The 14905-nt window shown below is 38.9% G+C and overlaps 2 protein-coding genes across 2 annotated transcripts; one reads left to right on the top strand and one right to left on the bottom strand.

Moving 5' to 3' along the window:
* The first annotated feature begins 986 nt into the window (after positions 1–986).
* LOC134316426 (G-protein coupled bile acid receptor 1) lies at positions 987–2000 on the top strand. Its single transcript, XM_062996787.1, has one exon. It carries the CDS (start codon positions 987–989, stop codon positions 1998–2000), a length of 1014 nt encoding a protein of 337 aa, XP_062852857.1.
* A 1363-nt stretch (positions 2001–3363) lies between these two features.
* Positions 3364–14902, bottom strand: LOC134317273 (keratin, type II cytoskeletal 8-like). Its single transcript, XM_062998092.1, has 10 exons — positions 14779–14902; positions 14384–14622; positions 12606–12814; positions 6191–6251; positions 6006–6101; positions 5132–5296; positions 4425–4550; positions 4114–4334; positions 3965–3993; positions 3364–3545 (listed from the first exon to the last, which is right to left on the bottom strand). Exons 1-10 carry the CDS (start codon positions 14900–14902, stop codon positions 3409–3411), a joined length of 1407 nt encoding a protein of 468 aa, XP_062854162.1. The 3' UTR covers positions 3364–3408.
* Between the last annotated feature and the right edge of the window lie 3 nt (positions 14903–14905).

Here is a 14905-nt window from a genome sequence, read left to right on the forward strand (position 1 = left end):
ATAATGTGTCGTTCACCTGCTGCACTAACTTAATCTTGTGTTCAGTAAACCATAGTTGTAACTACCAAAATTGAAAATGTGCTGAGAATGGTCCACCACCAAAACATCATCTGGTCAGAGGGTGTCCAATGTGCATCACTTTCAAGTCATAAATGGGGAACAGAGGGTGACAAAAGAGCAGAGCAACAGATGTGCTAAAGTCAGAAATTTTATATCCACAAAGTTAATCTGAATAGAAGGTTTATTTTATAAACTAGTTAATGAATCAATGTACCATTATAGATGTACCTAATAATGTGCTTGATGAGTGGATTTTAGAAACACTTAGCTTGTAGACATTTACTGACCAGAGCCAAATGATTATACATTTTCTGTTATTCTCAACCCTGTGACACTGAGTTGTTTTGAAACTCACAGCATCATTGAAATGCACCACATCATTTCAGTATGGCTCAGCACTGTCTTGCTGTAACCAGCAGTGACTGTTTACTGGCAAGGTTTTTTTGTGAAGTATTCCTAAGCTCATGTGCTAATAATTGCAGACTTTATAAGTGATTGAAGGTCACACTCATTCAGAGTGTTTTTGGCTTTGGCCATCTACAGACATTTCTCTTAATAGTGTGGATTTTTTGATAATGTCAGGTGAAATCCTTATATTTACCCAATTGCACATGGTAAGACCTTGAGCTTACACTGTTGGACTATTTGTTTCGATTATCCTTATTTTGAACTGTGTTGTATCAATTTATAAATTACATATATTTAAAAAAATTACATGGATAATCTTCATGCATCTTTTCTTTGTGCTAATTTGCCTCAGATACCTTAACTAGCATTACAAAATATACAGAAATATATAAAAATACCAGAAATAAAATACACACAAAACCAGAATGTGTGTAATGATCAGATTTTTTTTATTTGCGTATTTACACAGGGAAAACCTGACATCATAAGATGGTGCATATTTCACATGAAAAGACATGATGCTTTGCAATGACTCCAGGAGCAGTGGGTATGAGGCCCAACTAATCAACGCTATCACCCTTCCAATCTCTACAATTATCATACTGGCCAATCTGATAATTATTCTGGGTATTGGCTGCAGCCGTCAGCTCCACAACCCTTCCAACTACATCTACCTGAGCCTGCTGGTGTCTGACCTTGGAATGGGTGTGGCACTGCCATTTGTTCCCTGGATGAGCCTGGGACGCCCCCTTAGCTTCACTTTGTGCCTTGTTGCACACGTCATGCCCAACTTCCTGTTTCTGGCCTTCATTTTTAACCTGGTCCTGGTGCACTACCAGCGGTACATAAGCATTGTGAGCCCACTACTATGTACCCACTTCTGGCTGCATCGACGGTTTGCTGTGGCATTATTGGCTGTGTGGTTGCTGCCACTTTTCTTTGCTCTGATGCCAGCTTTTGGGTGGAACAACAAAGATGAACACAGAGTGGCAGACAACAGCACAGTTGAGTCTAGATGTGCACCAAAGCCCAAAGACAACTGCTGTACGTACCGCACTGTATTTCCTAGCAGTTTTATCTACATAGAAGTTTATGGCCTTTTGGCTCCATCCATTCTGTCAATTGCTGCCATGACAGGACGGGTACTGTGGATCACACATGGGCAGCTCAGGAATATCCAGCGACTGCAGCGAGCTGTAGCTAGTGAAGAGAGCCAGAGGAAGATGGAACTGCGCTACATTCGGTGTGTGGCCATCATCGCTCTTGCTTTCCTGACCTGCTGGGTGCCCTACATTGTCTACAGCCACATGTGCATGGCCTTTTTAATTAATCAGGGGGTGCAGGGAAACAAAACTGTCTACATTGTGCTTTCATGCATTGGTATGGGTGGTATGGGTACTGTGCCAATTCTTTTGGGGTTAGCCAATCGAGAGTACACTGACCCTGCGAGGAGGGTGATGTGTAAGCTTTGGCATCGCTGGCACAGCCCACACCATCAAGGAAATATTGCTGTTCGGGTACTTAACAGTTGAACTTGGGGATTTTGGTGCATCAGTAATGATGGATTGTTGGGTGACAACTGGTAAAGTGTTAAATTATTTTATAAATTATCATTGCTATTTCAGAAATATTGTTTGATAATATGCCTGTTAGAAGACCTATAAACTGATTTTAAATATTTTAGAATAAATTGTTTGCTGTACCTTTGTCCAAATATAATAAATTGTAATAAGAACCTTATACAACTTAATTATCAGGTAATACACAGACTTTATTAATTAAAATGTATTTATTAATAAAATACTAATTACAAACACATCAATGCCAGAAATACAGTATATTTTAAAAACAGTATTTTACAGTATACAGTATTTATTTTTTTAAACGAAAGAATGTGTATTTTGGAATATTGTGTATTTTTTTCAAATGTGTCTAAAATTTATCTTCATAATTCAAACCTGATTTAAAAAGTTGCTCACACTGCTTGTGATTTCTCCAATTATGCCCGCATCAGAATTACATTATTTTATGAGGAATTATTGCTAAAATGAGTGATAATTGTAAGGTATTAACATACTGTATGTTATTAGTAAGTTAGTAAGCAGTAACTGTTTTTGGTATAAACCCCATTATTAGAAAAGTTTCTATAAATGCAATAAAAACTGAAATTTTTAATTTGTTTATTTACTTGAACCTTTATTTTACAGACAAAAGAAAAATATTTTTTAGTGTTTTTAATGACAAACTTAATTGTATTTGTCAAATATTAACAAATGTAGAAATTGCTGCCTGCAACACACTCAAAGAAATCTGGGACAGAGGCATGTTTACCACTGGGTCACATCACCGTTTATTTTATTTATCATTTTTAATTGTTTTAATTGTTTTGCCCATTCTTGCAGCTCTAGTTTGTGGTTGCTGTTGCCTGATTTTCCTCTTCATGAGGAAACACATTGTTGTTGTGCAGAATGAGACCCGGCATTGTCCTGCTGAAATAGACATGGAGTTTTTGGGAAAAGATGTTGTCAAGACCAGCACCTTTAGGTCACAGCTTACACAGACAGAACAAGGGTCCAAAAATAACAAAGAAAAGCTCCTTTACAAGAAAGATTTAATTTTATTTTTAATTCTTGACATTCTGGTTTATTGGTTAATACATTTTTCATTCACTACCTGAGAAAAGTGTAGAACAGAAGATCCTCCAACAAAAATAGTGCCTCTTCCATTATTTAGGCTCATAATGTAGTGAAGTGATGTGTATAAATGTAGTGTCTCTATAGAGTAATGGTTTCCTGTACCTAATTCTGCAGCTATGTACAAAGCTCTTTAGGTTATAGCATGAATAAATGAAAGCACAACAATCAACAGGGTATTTCAAGACTTATGTTAGAGCTAAGTTAAATGTTAGACCTAAGTTAGATCATATGTTAGAGCTGTGTTTTAATAAATAAGTCCTTCAAGAACCTCTGTACTTTCGGAGATGATGCGGCCTTCCTTAACCTCAATTTTGATAAGCAGGACCTTCAGGTTTTCTTGTGCAGGTTCGAGACTTGGCTGGATCTTTGAAGCCTTGATGTCTGCATAAGCAAGGACGGGGGGTGTTTTTGTTTTGAGTTTAAAAATCTAAGCAAAAGATGAAACAAGTTTAGTATGACAGTAAAGAAGCAAAGCCTGTGGTGGCAAAATGATGTAGATGTGTGAAAAAAAATGTTAAAAAACGTTAAACCTGGATTATGCTTTACATAAAATAAAATTCAGAACGTCGGACGTGTTCATAGTTAATCAGAACAGTAAGAGGTTTAGCTTTTTTAAGCATTAACACTGTTCAAACTTTTATTAGCCACAAAGCTAGTAATAGAAAATTACTACCATTCCATCCATTTACAGCCTATCCACAAGAGGACATTGCAGCCTATTCAAATAAAAGCATAAACCAGGCTCAGAAACATGTAATGCAAAGATGAAAGTAGTAACAATGATTGCAGAAAATTCTTACCAGACTGATTTCGCTGATGGTCAGCCATTCTGCAAATAAAACAAAACACTGCTCAGATATATAACATTTAAAGTACACTTCCAAAACCAAACATTTGATGTAGACACACTTCAACAGGCTAGTTTGAAATCAAGACTGTAATACATTACCTCATCTCCTCTCCTTCCAGAAGTTTCTTGTATGTAGCAATCTCAATGTCCAGAGCCAACTTGAGGTTCATAAGCTCCTGGTACTCTCGAACCTGTCTAACCATTAGCTGTTTGTCCCTGCAGAGTGCTTCCTCTAACTTGGAAATGTGATCTTGAGCATTATTCAAGGCCCTCTGGTTTTCCAGCTCTGAGGCACCTATTTCATCCTCCAAATTCCTTTTCTGCAATAGGGAAAGTTAAGTCTTAGATGTAAAGTAACTTTACAAGTGAAATGATTATGAGATGTTGATTTAAGCTCATATGAGTTGTACCTTCTTCTTTAGTGCACCAAGCCCTGTGATTTGTTTCTGAAGGCTTCTCTGGATCACAGTGATCTCCCTTTTGATGTCTTTCACTTCCTGTTCATGCTTTCCTGCCTTTAGCACCATGTCATTCATCTGTGGAAACAAATATCTTTATATATTTGCAATTTCAGATAAATGGATAGTTTATGTAGAAGTTGCAGAATGTCCAATACACTAAGATTTTATTTGGATGTGATACATTTGAAAAACGTTATCATATTTGCATAATATGTTCTCATTGTTTATGTTGTAAGGTACTCTGGTTTCCTTCTACCTCACAATAACAGTAAAAGGTGAGTGTGTTTTGTCTTGCAATGCTGGCCCTATCCAGGCTGTGTTTCTACCCTGCGCTTACTGTTTTCAGGTGTGCGTGACCTACTGCACCACCTTTAAAAAATTATAATAAATACACATCAAGAATGTTTAATAATAATGAATTTGCCATTTTGTTTACTTAATATTCTTAATATTCTTAACAATCAATTGTTTGTATTAATTAAATAGTAAGTCATAATTTGACCTCTATGATAAACATAAATTTTATTAGAGATTATGCAAGCCACAACCATGCAGTCTAACAGTCCTGGTGTGATTGTGTTAAACCCTTCATTCAAATGAATAAAAAGAGTGAAGTTCTTGAGTGCTAAAATAGAATAAAGACAAGAAAGTCTGACCCTTCTCTTGTTCCACTGCTCGGCTTCTTCTCGGCTACGCTTGGCCATTTCTTCATACTTAGCCTTCACTTCCTGCAGGATCTCATCCACATCTAGATTTCGAGAGTTGTCAGGCTTCAACACCACAGTCTCATTGTGGATCATAGACTCCAATTCTTTTATCTCCTATTGCAAAAAAGAGCTGTGTAAGTAGTGTTCACCAACCATGAACATTTGACAACATAAAAACTTAATATTAATTAACAAATAAATAGTGTATGGCCAAAAGTATGTCAACACTTGGGTGTTTCAGTAAAGGCTAAGTTTCAGCCACACCTATTACTAACAGGCATATAAAATTTGTTATATAAAATCAGTAATACACTTTTAAGTTTGTGCCAATGTTTAGGGAACGCCATTTCCTATTCCAGCATGACTGAGCACCCTGTGAGTTTTAAAATGAGGTATTAAAAATGCTAGCGGGTAGCTCAAAGCCCTGACCCCAATCTGAATGAACACCTTTGGGATCAATTAGATCAATTAGAGCATGCCATGTCTTTTTCTCCAAAACCAGCGCCTGACCTCACAGATGCAGTTTTGACTAAGAGGAACAAATAGTCACCGATGCACTTTTCTAAAAATCAAGAGAGTTATAGCCTAGCTAATAGGATGCATATTTATCAATGCATATTTTTTTGTAGTGTCCACATACTTTTGGTCATATACTGTTGTGTATTTGGTAAATCTTTAAACTGTTGTTAAGCTCTGCAAAATTGTATCTTTGAGCAGATGGTAAAAATAAACATTTGTGTCTTGTACTTTGAACACTTCATGCTAGTTTTCTGGACTAGAACTGAACAACAAAACCCATAACAATTATTAAATTGGCACTAACTTCATCATATCCATTTTTTAAGAAGTCCAGCTTAGCTATAATGTCTTCCAGTTCAAGCTCAAGCAACACCTTCTGGAGAAAGCCATCATCTAGATCCTATACACCAAAAACACAGCAACTGCCATTTGAACAGAAGTCTTAAAGAAGTCTTGTTTTGCATATAGAAATATTTCCTACATGATTACCCTCTTGTTGATGACAAATTCATTTTCCAGATTAGTCTTCTTGTCCACCTCATCTTTGTACCTGTTAAATAAAGTCATGTTAAGAGCATTGGTTTAATTTTTGGACAACATCTTTTGTACCCATTGACTAGCAAGCTGTTAACAATCAAAAAATATTGGGCTTTGTGGAAGCTCTTTAGGGATTAAGGTCAACCTCATTACTAAATACCTAAAATTTTGAATCAATATTTTAATTTTTACTATTGATCATTTTTAATAGTACTGTTTTGCCATTTAATTCTGTATAAAGAGGACAGATTTGTGGCAGTTATTGTCTTAATCTTTGCAAGAGACCACTGTTTCATGATTTCTGTCATGCTAGTCCAATTTATATAAGCACAGAGAAGTCACCAATTAAAGTCAAATATATCAGTTAAGAAGGAATAAGAGTGACAGACATTTCTACATGCTGTTTGGGTAATTGCAGCCAACATAATTCAACAGCTTTACATTTATTTTTTAAAAAGAACTTGATTGATAATTGGTTCTCACTATGGCGCCCAGAGAGGCAGCCACGGTGTTTTGGTGTCTCGTGTGTTTGTTTGTTTTACTTGTTAAACTCGCGTATAGTAACACAATTCGTATAACTTTTAATCGAAATGAGCTTCTATACATCAGAGGCTTAACTCCACTAAACAGTTTACTGGATTTAGAGCGCATACCAGCTGAAATTCTTCGGAGTAACGCACCGGGAGATCACCAGCCGGCATCCCGCTATGATGCGCAGCAGCGACGGAGAAATCGCGGAAGACGAGGCGGCGCGCTCGCGCGTCTTCGGAGACGCGGCTTTAGACCAGCGCTTCCCGGTATACTTCTCTCTAACGTGCGCTCTCTCAGCAATAAAATTGACGAATTAAAACTGCTGGTAAGAACGACTAAAGACTTCTCTACCGCTTCTGCTTTGTGCTTCAGTGAGACGTGGTTAAATGACAGACCACGACCCTGTTCTCACTCAGAAAACTAAAGGCGGAGGAGTGTGTTTTTATATTAACCACAGATGGTGCACAGACGCAACTGTTTTGGACAGGACATGCTCTCCGGATCTGGAAACTCTTACTATCTGCTGTAAACCATTCTACTCACCCCGGGAATTTAATTCTATTATTCTGGTTGGAGTATACATTCATCCAATGGCACATGCCAGCCTAGCCCAACAACAGCTGGCTGACCAGATTATAGAAGTTGAGCAGCAACACCCAGACTCTCCTATCATCATCATGGGAGATTTTAACCACACCAAACTGAGTGCTGAACTGCCTAAATATAAACAGTTGATCGATTGTCCCACCAGAGAAGATAAGACTCTCGACCACTGCTACAGCACCATCAAGGACGCTTACCAGGCCTCAATTCGTGCCCCACTTGGTAACTCGGACCACTCACTTATTCATCTCATCCCCTCATATAAACAAAAGCTTAAAACCACAAAGCCTGAGAGGAAGTCAGTGAAAATTTGGTCTCATGAAGCCATAGAGAATTTAAAGGAATGTCTGGACTCAACAAACTGGGACTCCTTTAAATCTGCAAATAACAACCTGGACGACTATGCGGATGCAGTCACCTCATACATAAGCTTCTGTGAAGAGACTTGCATCCCATCAAAGACCATCTATGCATATCAGAACAATAAACCCTGGTTCTCAAATAAACTTAGGGAACTGCGCAAAGAAAAAGAGATGGCTTTTAAAAGTGGGGACCGCGATGCTTACAGAAAAGCAAAGAAGACATTAAACAAGGGAATTAAAGCTGCCAAACACAAATACAGGAAAAATCTGGAGCAGAAATTCTCCTCAAATGACTGTTCCTCCATCTGGAAAGGACTTCAATCCATCACAAACTACAAACCCAAACCATCAAACGCAACTGTGGACCCCCTGCTGCCAAACCAGCTCAATAACTTCTATTCGAGATTTGAAACACAAAGGACATCTCCCTCCTCCCCACTGCCAAGCTTTAGTCTACTGCCTGTTCACACCTCACCCCCAACACCTGCAACCCCCACCCCACCTCCACCCATCACCTTCACTGAACAGCAGGTCGGCTGTGTTCTCAGGAAACAGAAGATCAGGAAAGCTGCTGGACCTGATGGCATCTCACCTGCTACACTCAGGCATTGTTCTGATCAACTATCTCCCATCCTCACTGATCTTTTCAATCAGTCCCTGAACATGTCTGCTGTTCCTGCATGCTTCAAAACCTCTGTCATCGTTCCAGTTCCAAAAAAGCAGAAGATTTCCTGCCTGAACGACTACAGACCAGTGGCCCTAACATCTGTGGTGATGAAGTGTTTTGAGAGACTGGTACTTCAACAACTTAAAGTTATGACTCATGACATTCAGGATCCTCTCAAGTTTGCATATAGAGCCAACAGGTCTGTAGATGATGCCATTAATTTGGCTCTCTCTTACATCCTGCAACACCTGGACAGCCCTTCTACGTATGCTCGTGTGCTGTTTGTAGATTTTAGTTCTGCTTTTAACAATATCATTCCTGACCTTCTGCTTCAAAAACTGTGGCAGCTCAATGTACCCCCATCTATCTGCTACTGGATCCACAACTTCCTGTCTAACAGGAAACAGTATGTAAAGGTGGGTGACCACATTTCGGATCCTCTCTGCCTCAGCACTGGCGCTCCACAGGGATGTGTGCTCTCTCCTCTGCTCTACTCCCTCTACACCAATGACTGCAGATCTAACAGCAACTCAGTTAAGCTCATTAAATTTGCAGATGACACTACCCTGATCGGACTCATTTCAAACAACGACGAGTCCACATACCGGGAGGAATTAACACAGCTGGTGTCATGGTGTGGTAAATACAACCTGGAGCTAAACACACAAAAAACGGTGGAGATGATCATTGACTTCAGGAAAAAACCTTCTCCACTGCCTCCGCTGGTCATACACGGCTCCACAGTCAGCAGAGCCGAGTCCTGTAAATTCCTGGGCACGACCATCCAACAGGATCTTAAATGGGACAGGCATGGCACAGCAGTTATGAAGAAGGCCCAGCAGCGCTTGTACTTCCTGAGACAGCTTAAGAAACTTAGACTGCCCCAAGCTCTGCTGGTTCAATTCTACACTGCGATAATCGAGTCCGTCATCACAGCTTCTATCACCGTCTGGTTTGGCTCGGCGTCTCTGCACACCAAACGTAAGCTACAGCGTACAGTGAGATGTGCAGAGAAAATCATCGGCTGTCATCTTCCCACCCTAGAAGATCTACACTCCTCTAGGATGAAAAAGAGGGCAAGGAAGCTTATGGCAGACTCTTCTCACCCCGGTCACTCATTTTTTCAGAGGTTCTCATCTCAGCGGAGACAGAGAGTGAGAGCATTAAAGACTCGTACAAACCACCACCTCCACAGCTTCTTTCCCCAGGCAATCAGCTTACTCAACAAGGACTACTCCCACATCCCTCCGTTTTAATAAATGCTCGTGGGTTTCACACAAGCTTCCCGCATTTTAATAGTTAATGCACATATGCACCTTATGTGTAAATAATCTCTATTGCACAATTTTTTATCACTACTATATTGTTTATTTTATTCTATGTATATATATACCATTGTTTATTGTTTATTATACGTTTAGATATAGTGTACCTTTTACTATTTAACTTGTATGTATGTTGACACCTGCACCTAAAGAAATTCCTTGTACATCTGCTACTTGGCGAATAAAAAAGATTCTGATTCTGATTCTGATTCTGATAGAACAAAGCATGGGTTCTTAAAACTTAAACATCAATTTTAAGTATATATTACACTTTTATTTGTTGCTGAGTACATACAAATGTTTTTAAATAGCATATTACTTTCCCTGTTATCTCTCATGGCACAGTGGTGCAGCTAGTAGAGTGGGTGCCATACAGCCGGGTGGTTTCTGAGGTCCTGGTTTCAATCCTTACTTCCACTTACTAACTGTGAGGAGTTTTACATGGTTTCAACATGTCTTCAGAGGTTTCCTTTAGGTACTCTGGTTTTTGTTTTACCTGCTACCTACGTTTGCTGCAGTCAATTTCCCCAAGGTGTAAGGAGTCAATGTGAGACTGACACCTGTACAGGTTGTGTACAGGCCTTATGCCAGTATTTCCTGGTGGTGCCCAACCCAGTGCAACCCTGATCAGGATAAAGTGGTTGTTTATAATAAATAAATAACCTACTTTTAAGAATTTTGCCCCCATAGTATTTCCAAGCATTCCATAAGGTACAATCATCTTATTAAAAAGGTGTAGAAAGTTTGTGTAGGAAGTTTGAAGACATTTCTGAGCCCTGGGCATCTGTGCTAACCATGTAACCAGGAAAAAAAAAAACAATGTTTACACTGAGTGGAAACAGACTAGCGTGCGGAAACACAGGTAGATTGATGGCTTTCATGGTTGCTTTCTGTCATAGCTCTGTTTCTCTGGCTTTGGTGGGGAGAGCATGAGGCCTGTGTGCTGTGTGCATTCCAGACTGTTTCAGCATGCTGCTCCTCCTTACATGGATTACTAAACAGCACTTGTTTATGAAACGGATACTGGTCAGGTCTCTGGGGCATATATTATCAACTAAATTTGTTTTTGTTATATTCTTATGCTCTCAACCTATTAGCCATGTGATAATAATTGGTTATATCAGTGATATACTGTCATAATCAACATTCATTTATTTCATTATTCTCTGTTTTACCACTTGTTTTATCCTGGTCAGGGTCTAAGTGGTTCTGATTTACTGGGTGAAAGGCAGGAAACACCCTGAACTGGCTGTCAATCACAGGGTGCACACAGAAAGAACCATGGCCAATCGGCCAGGGAATCAGACCCTTCTACCTGTGATGCAACAGCGATACCCACTGCGCCACTGTGTCACCCATCATATTCAACATGTACAACATTATTAACAAACTTCAAGGATATTAACACTTCAAGGATAATGTTGATGCATAATAATCGAAATACAGTTATAACCCATAAATAATAAATTTTTACATAACAGCAAATCATGAGAAGTACAGGTGATATATATACACCGATCAGCAATAACATTAAAACCACCTCCTTGTTTCTACACTCACTGTCCATGTTATCAGCTCCACTGACCATATAGACGCACTTTGTAGTTCTACAATTACTGACTGTAGTCCATCTGTTTCTCTGCATGCTTTGTTATCCCCCTTTCATCCTGTTCTTCAATGGTCAGAGTAGGTATTATTTGGGTGGTGGGTCATTCTCAGCACTGCAGTGACACTGACATGGTGGTGGTGTGTTAGTGTGTGTTGTGCTGGTATGAGTGGATAAGACACAGCAATGCTGATGGAGTTTTTAAACACCTCACTGTCACTGCTGGACTGAGAATAGTCCACCAACCAAAAAAACCCAGCCAACAGCGCCCCGTGGGCAGCGTCCTGTGACCACTGATGCAGGTCTAGAAGATGACCAACTCAAATGGCAGCAATAGATCAGCGCTAGTCTCTGACTTTACATCTACAAGGTGGATTAAGTAAGGTAGGAGTGTCTAATAGAGTGGACAGTGAGTGGACACAGTATTTAAAAACTCCAGCAACGCTGCTGTGTCTGATCCACTCATACCAGCACAACACACACTTACACACCACCACCATGTCATTGTTGTCACTGTAGTGCTGAGAATGATCCACCACCCAAATAATACCTGCTCTGTGGTGGCCCTGTGGGGGTCCTGACTATTGAAGAACAGGGTAAAAGCAGGGTAAAACAGTATGTAGAGAAATAGATGGACTACAGTCAGTAATTGTAGAACTACAAAGTGCTTCTATATGGTAAGTGGAGCTGATAAAATGAACAGTGAGTGTAGAAACAATGAGGTGGTTTTAATGTTATGGCTGATCAGTATATATATGAAGTTCCAAATTATGATGGTGTTTTTTGGCATCTAAGAGAACTGTATAAATACACACTGCACTGTAAAAAGTCAGTAAAATGGTATTAATGGTATAATTGATGATGATCTACCAATAACAAGGAATATACTGTATATAACACTTAAGTAATGTTTATTCTTTCTGCTACTCCTTTATTTAGGGGTCACCACAGAAGATCAATCTTTTTTCCATACCTGATTTGCTTTTTACACAGGCCTTCCTTCCAGGCAACCCTCCTAATATTATCTGAACTTAGGACCGAAACTGAGAGTGCACTGTGCTCCTCCCAGTGGCATGGCTGTTTGACCATCCCCCTACCTCATTTTACTGTTGGAAAGTTCCTTTTTGATTGCGGCTCACCTCCAACAGGTTTTGGTAAACAAAGTACATATTTTTGATAGTATTGTAAACCAAAATACATGTTAATAAAATGCATTATCATAATCATAATATATAACCTATAGCAATCAGCGTTCTAGTGTAAACATACTCACATTGTTGTGGTGTTTTTTAACTCCTCTTTGCACTTGACCAGGTCAGTCTCTAATTTTTTTTTGTCCAAAGCAAGCCCATCAATTTGTCGCTTTAGTTCTGCAGCATTTTCTTTTACAAGGTCGTCAATGTTGTCCTTGTATTTATCATGCTCTAGCAGAATGTTCAGATGGGTTTCCAAAGCCTTATTCTCCTCCTCCAAATGACTAACCTAAATAAGAGTTTCAGTGATTTTCTGTTCATTTACAGGATCACCCACAATACAAAAAAATCATTCATTTAATTAAAATAAACAATTATACAAAATTATGTAGACCCTCTATTCGCTTTGTCCTATTTTTTATGACAGATCTTTGCAAGCTTCATCAGATTGGAGGGCAAGCATCTGTGAAATGCAATCTTTAGATTTTTCGACAGATGTCTAATGGGGTTAAAGTGTGAGCTTTTGGCTGGACCACTCAAGTACATTCAAAGACATTCAGGTATATCTAAAATAAGCATTTCTACTATTACAACAGTGTTGCAAACCATTCATCATTGATTTATGGTCCTTGGACCTTTGTGCACAAGGGTACAGCCATAAAAGGGTTTTCTCCAAACTGTTGCTAAATAAATTTGCTGTAAAATTGGAAGCATAAAATAATTTATTTTAGATTATTGATTTTGTACAGCTATTAGTATATAAAAATACTTAAGAGCAATGCCCACATATTTTGGCCATATAGTGTAATTGTTTAGATTCTCATATATTTTTATCATGTGTGGACCAGGATAAGTTTCTTAAGCACGTAAGTCTGTCTGTATGAGAAACAGAATTATATAAATTTACTTCTATTTAATCCGACAGGACCTGTCACTCTGACAATGACAACTAATTGTAAATTATTGTGGTATTGCTTCTCTCTTGTGGCTTCGTAGTGTAATTGCTAACAGACCATCTGTACATTTCTCGCAAATTAGGCTATTTCACTGTAGATCCCTGATAGTTAATAAATACATTTTGCAGACATAAGAAGACTATAAAAAAGATTAAGTAAAAAGTTTCTGTAAAACATTCAAAATTATTACATTAAGCATTTTCAAAGCCTTTAATGGTTGTCCATTAGTAATTTTCTAAATCATTATGGTACAACTAACAAACAAGACTTTTTGTGTTGCAGGGACGTTTAATTTACAATTACCACTGTTATATATTTTCTTCACTATTGAGGTGTCTTTGTCTTAGCGATGAGGTGCCGATGATGAAATGACGACTCCGTTGACACAGCTTATTTGTAATTAAGAAGTTTATTACAGAATAATAGCAGTGTCGCTCGGACAGCCTGGCTTTGTCCGGAGAGAGCTTGTGTTCGGATCTGCTGCTCTCTGACTCCAATGAAATTTGCTTCTCCTTAAATACTTGAATATCCAGACAAAATCATAGGGTGGGTAATTTTCTTACAACTCAGCAGAGGTTCCCACACTCCTACTGACAGTTAGGGCCTCTGTGTGATTAATATATTTTCTATAGAATAACAGAAATGTATGCATTTAAAATGGATCCCAGATGTGGGATTGCAACCGAATACACCCCGGCCTCCTTATGGAATGTAGAGGTCTCATGAGAGGCATCCCAGAAGTGTGGGAAACACTTCTACACAATAACCTATATATGAGATTGTTTTAAAAAGGAATATTAAAAAGAGATATCTGACCAAATTATTTTATATGAACCTTCCAGACACCTCACTATCTTTTGCTATATTTAATTAGTACTATAAATATTTTAACACTGCTTTACCTTGTCAATTAGCGCAACAAACTTGTCGTTTAGTCCGACCATCTGATCTTTCTCCTTAGTCTTGGCTTGAGCGTCCTGAGTATCAACTTTACTCTCCAGTGGGTTTAGCAGGTTTGGGTTGGTCGGGGGTACACTCGGGTATCCTCGGCTTGATGAAGGGGAGTAAGACTGGCTACTGAAGCCTGGATTACCCCTGTTCTCTGCCATGCTGGGCATTAAACAAAACCGCTCCGAGTAGACTGAAGAAAATGCACCGAGAAACCAAGAATTACTCGTATTTATTCTCAGAGCGCCTGCACCGCCTATTGTCATATCCTAATCGTTTTTCTACAGAATTTACTAAAAGTAAACGGTCATTTAAACCTGGTTTGACCGGTTTGGAGGCGTCGACTGACCAATGGGCAGAAGAGAGGAGGCATATGCAGGGGTATAAAGACACCTGCCCAAGAGTGCACATCCGTAAGCTAGTTTAAAGACACAACTAAGCCTTTCAGGCGTCTTCTTTTCCATCTCTCGCATCTT

This window comes from Trichomycterus rosablanca, chromosome 6 (genome assembly GCF_030014385.1).
Source record: "Trichomycterus rosablanca isolate fTriRos1 chromosome 6, fTriRos1.hap1, whole genome shotgun sequence".
In the NCBI taxonomy this organism is placed as follows: domain Eukaryota; kingdom Metazoa; phylum Chordata; class Actinopteri; order Siluriformes; family Trichomycteridae; genus Trichomycterus; species Trichomycterus rosablanca.

Excerpts from the sequence above, each read along its gene's own strand:
- LOC134316426 (XM_062996787.1), top strand. The coding sequence starts at position 987 with ATGCTTTGCAATGACTCCAGGAGCAGTGGGTATGAGGCCCAACTAATC.
- LOC134317273 (XM_062998092.1), bottom strand. The coding sequence starts at position 14,902 with ATGCGAGAGATGGAAAAGAAGACGCCTGAAAGGCTTAGTTGTGTCTTT. Across the intron at positions 6,252-12,605 it reads TTAAAAAACACCACAACAAT|GTACAAAGATGAGGTGGACA; the intron begins GTGAGTATGTTT and ends TTTATTTAACAG. Across the intron at positions 3,994-4,113 it reads CTGGAAGGAGAGGAGATGAG|AATGGCTGACCATCAGCGAA; the intron begins GTAATGTATTAC and ends TTTTATTTGCAG.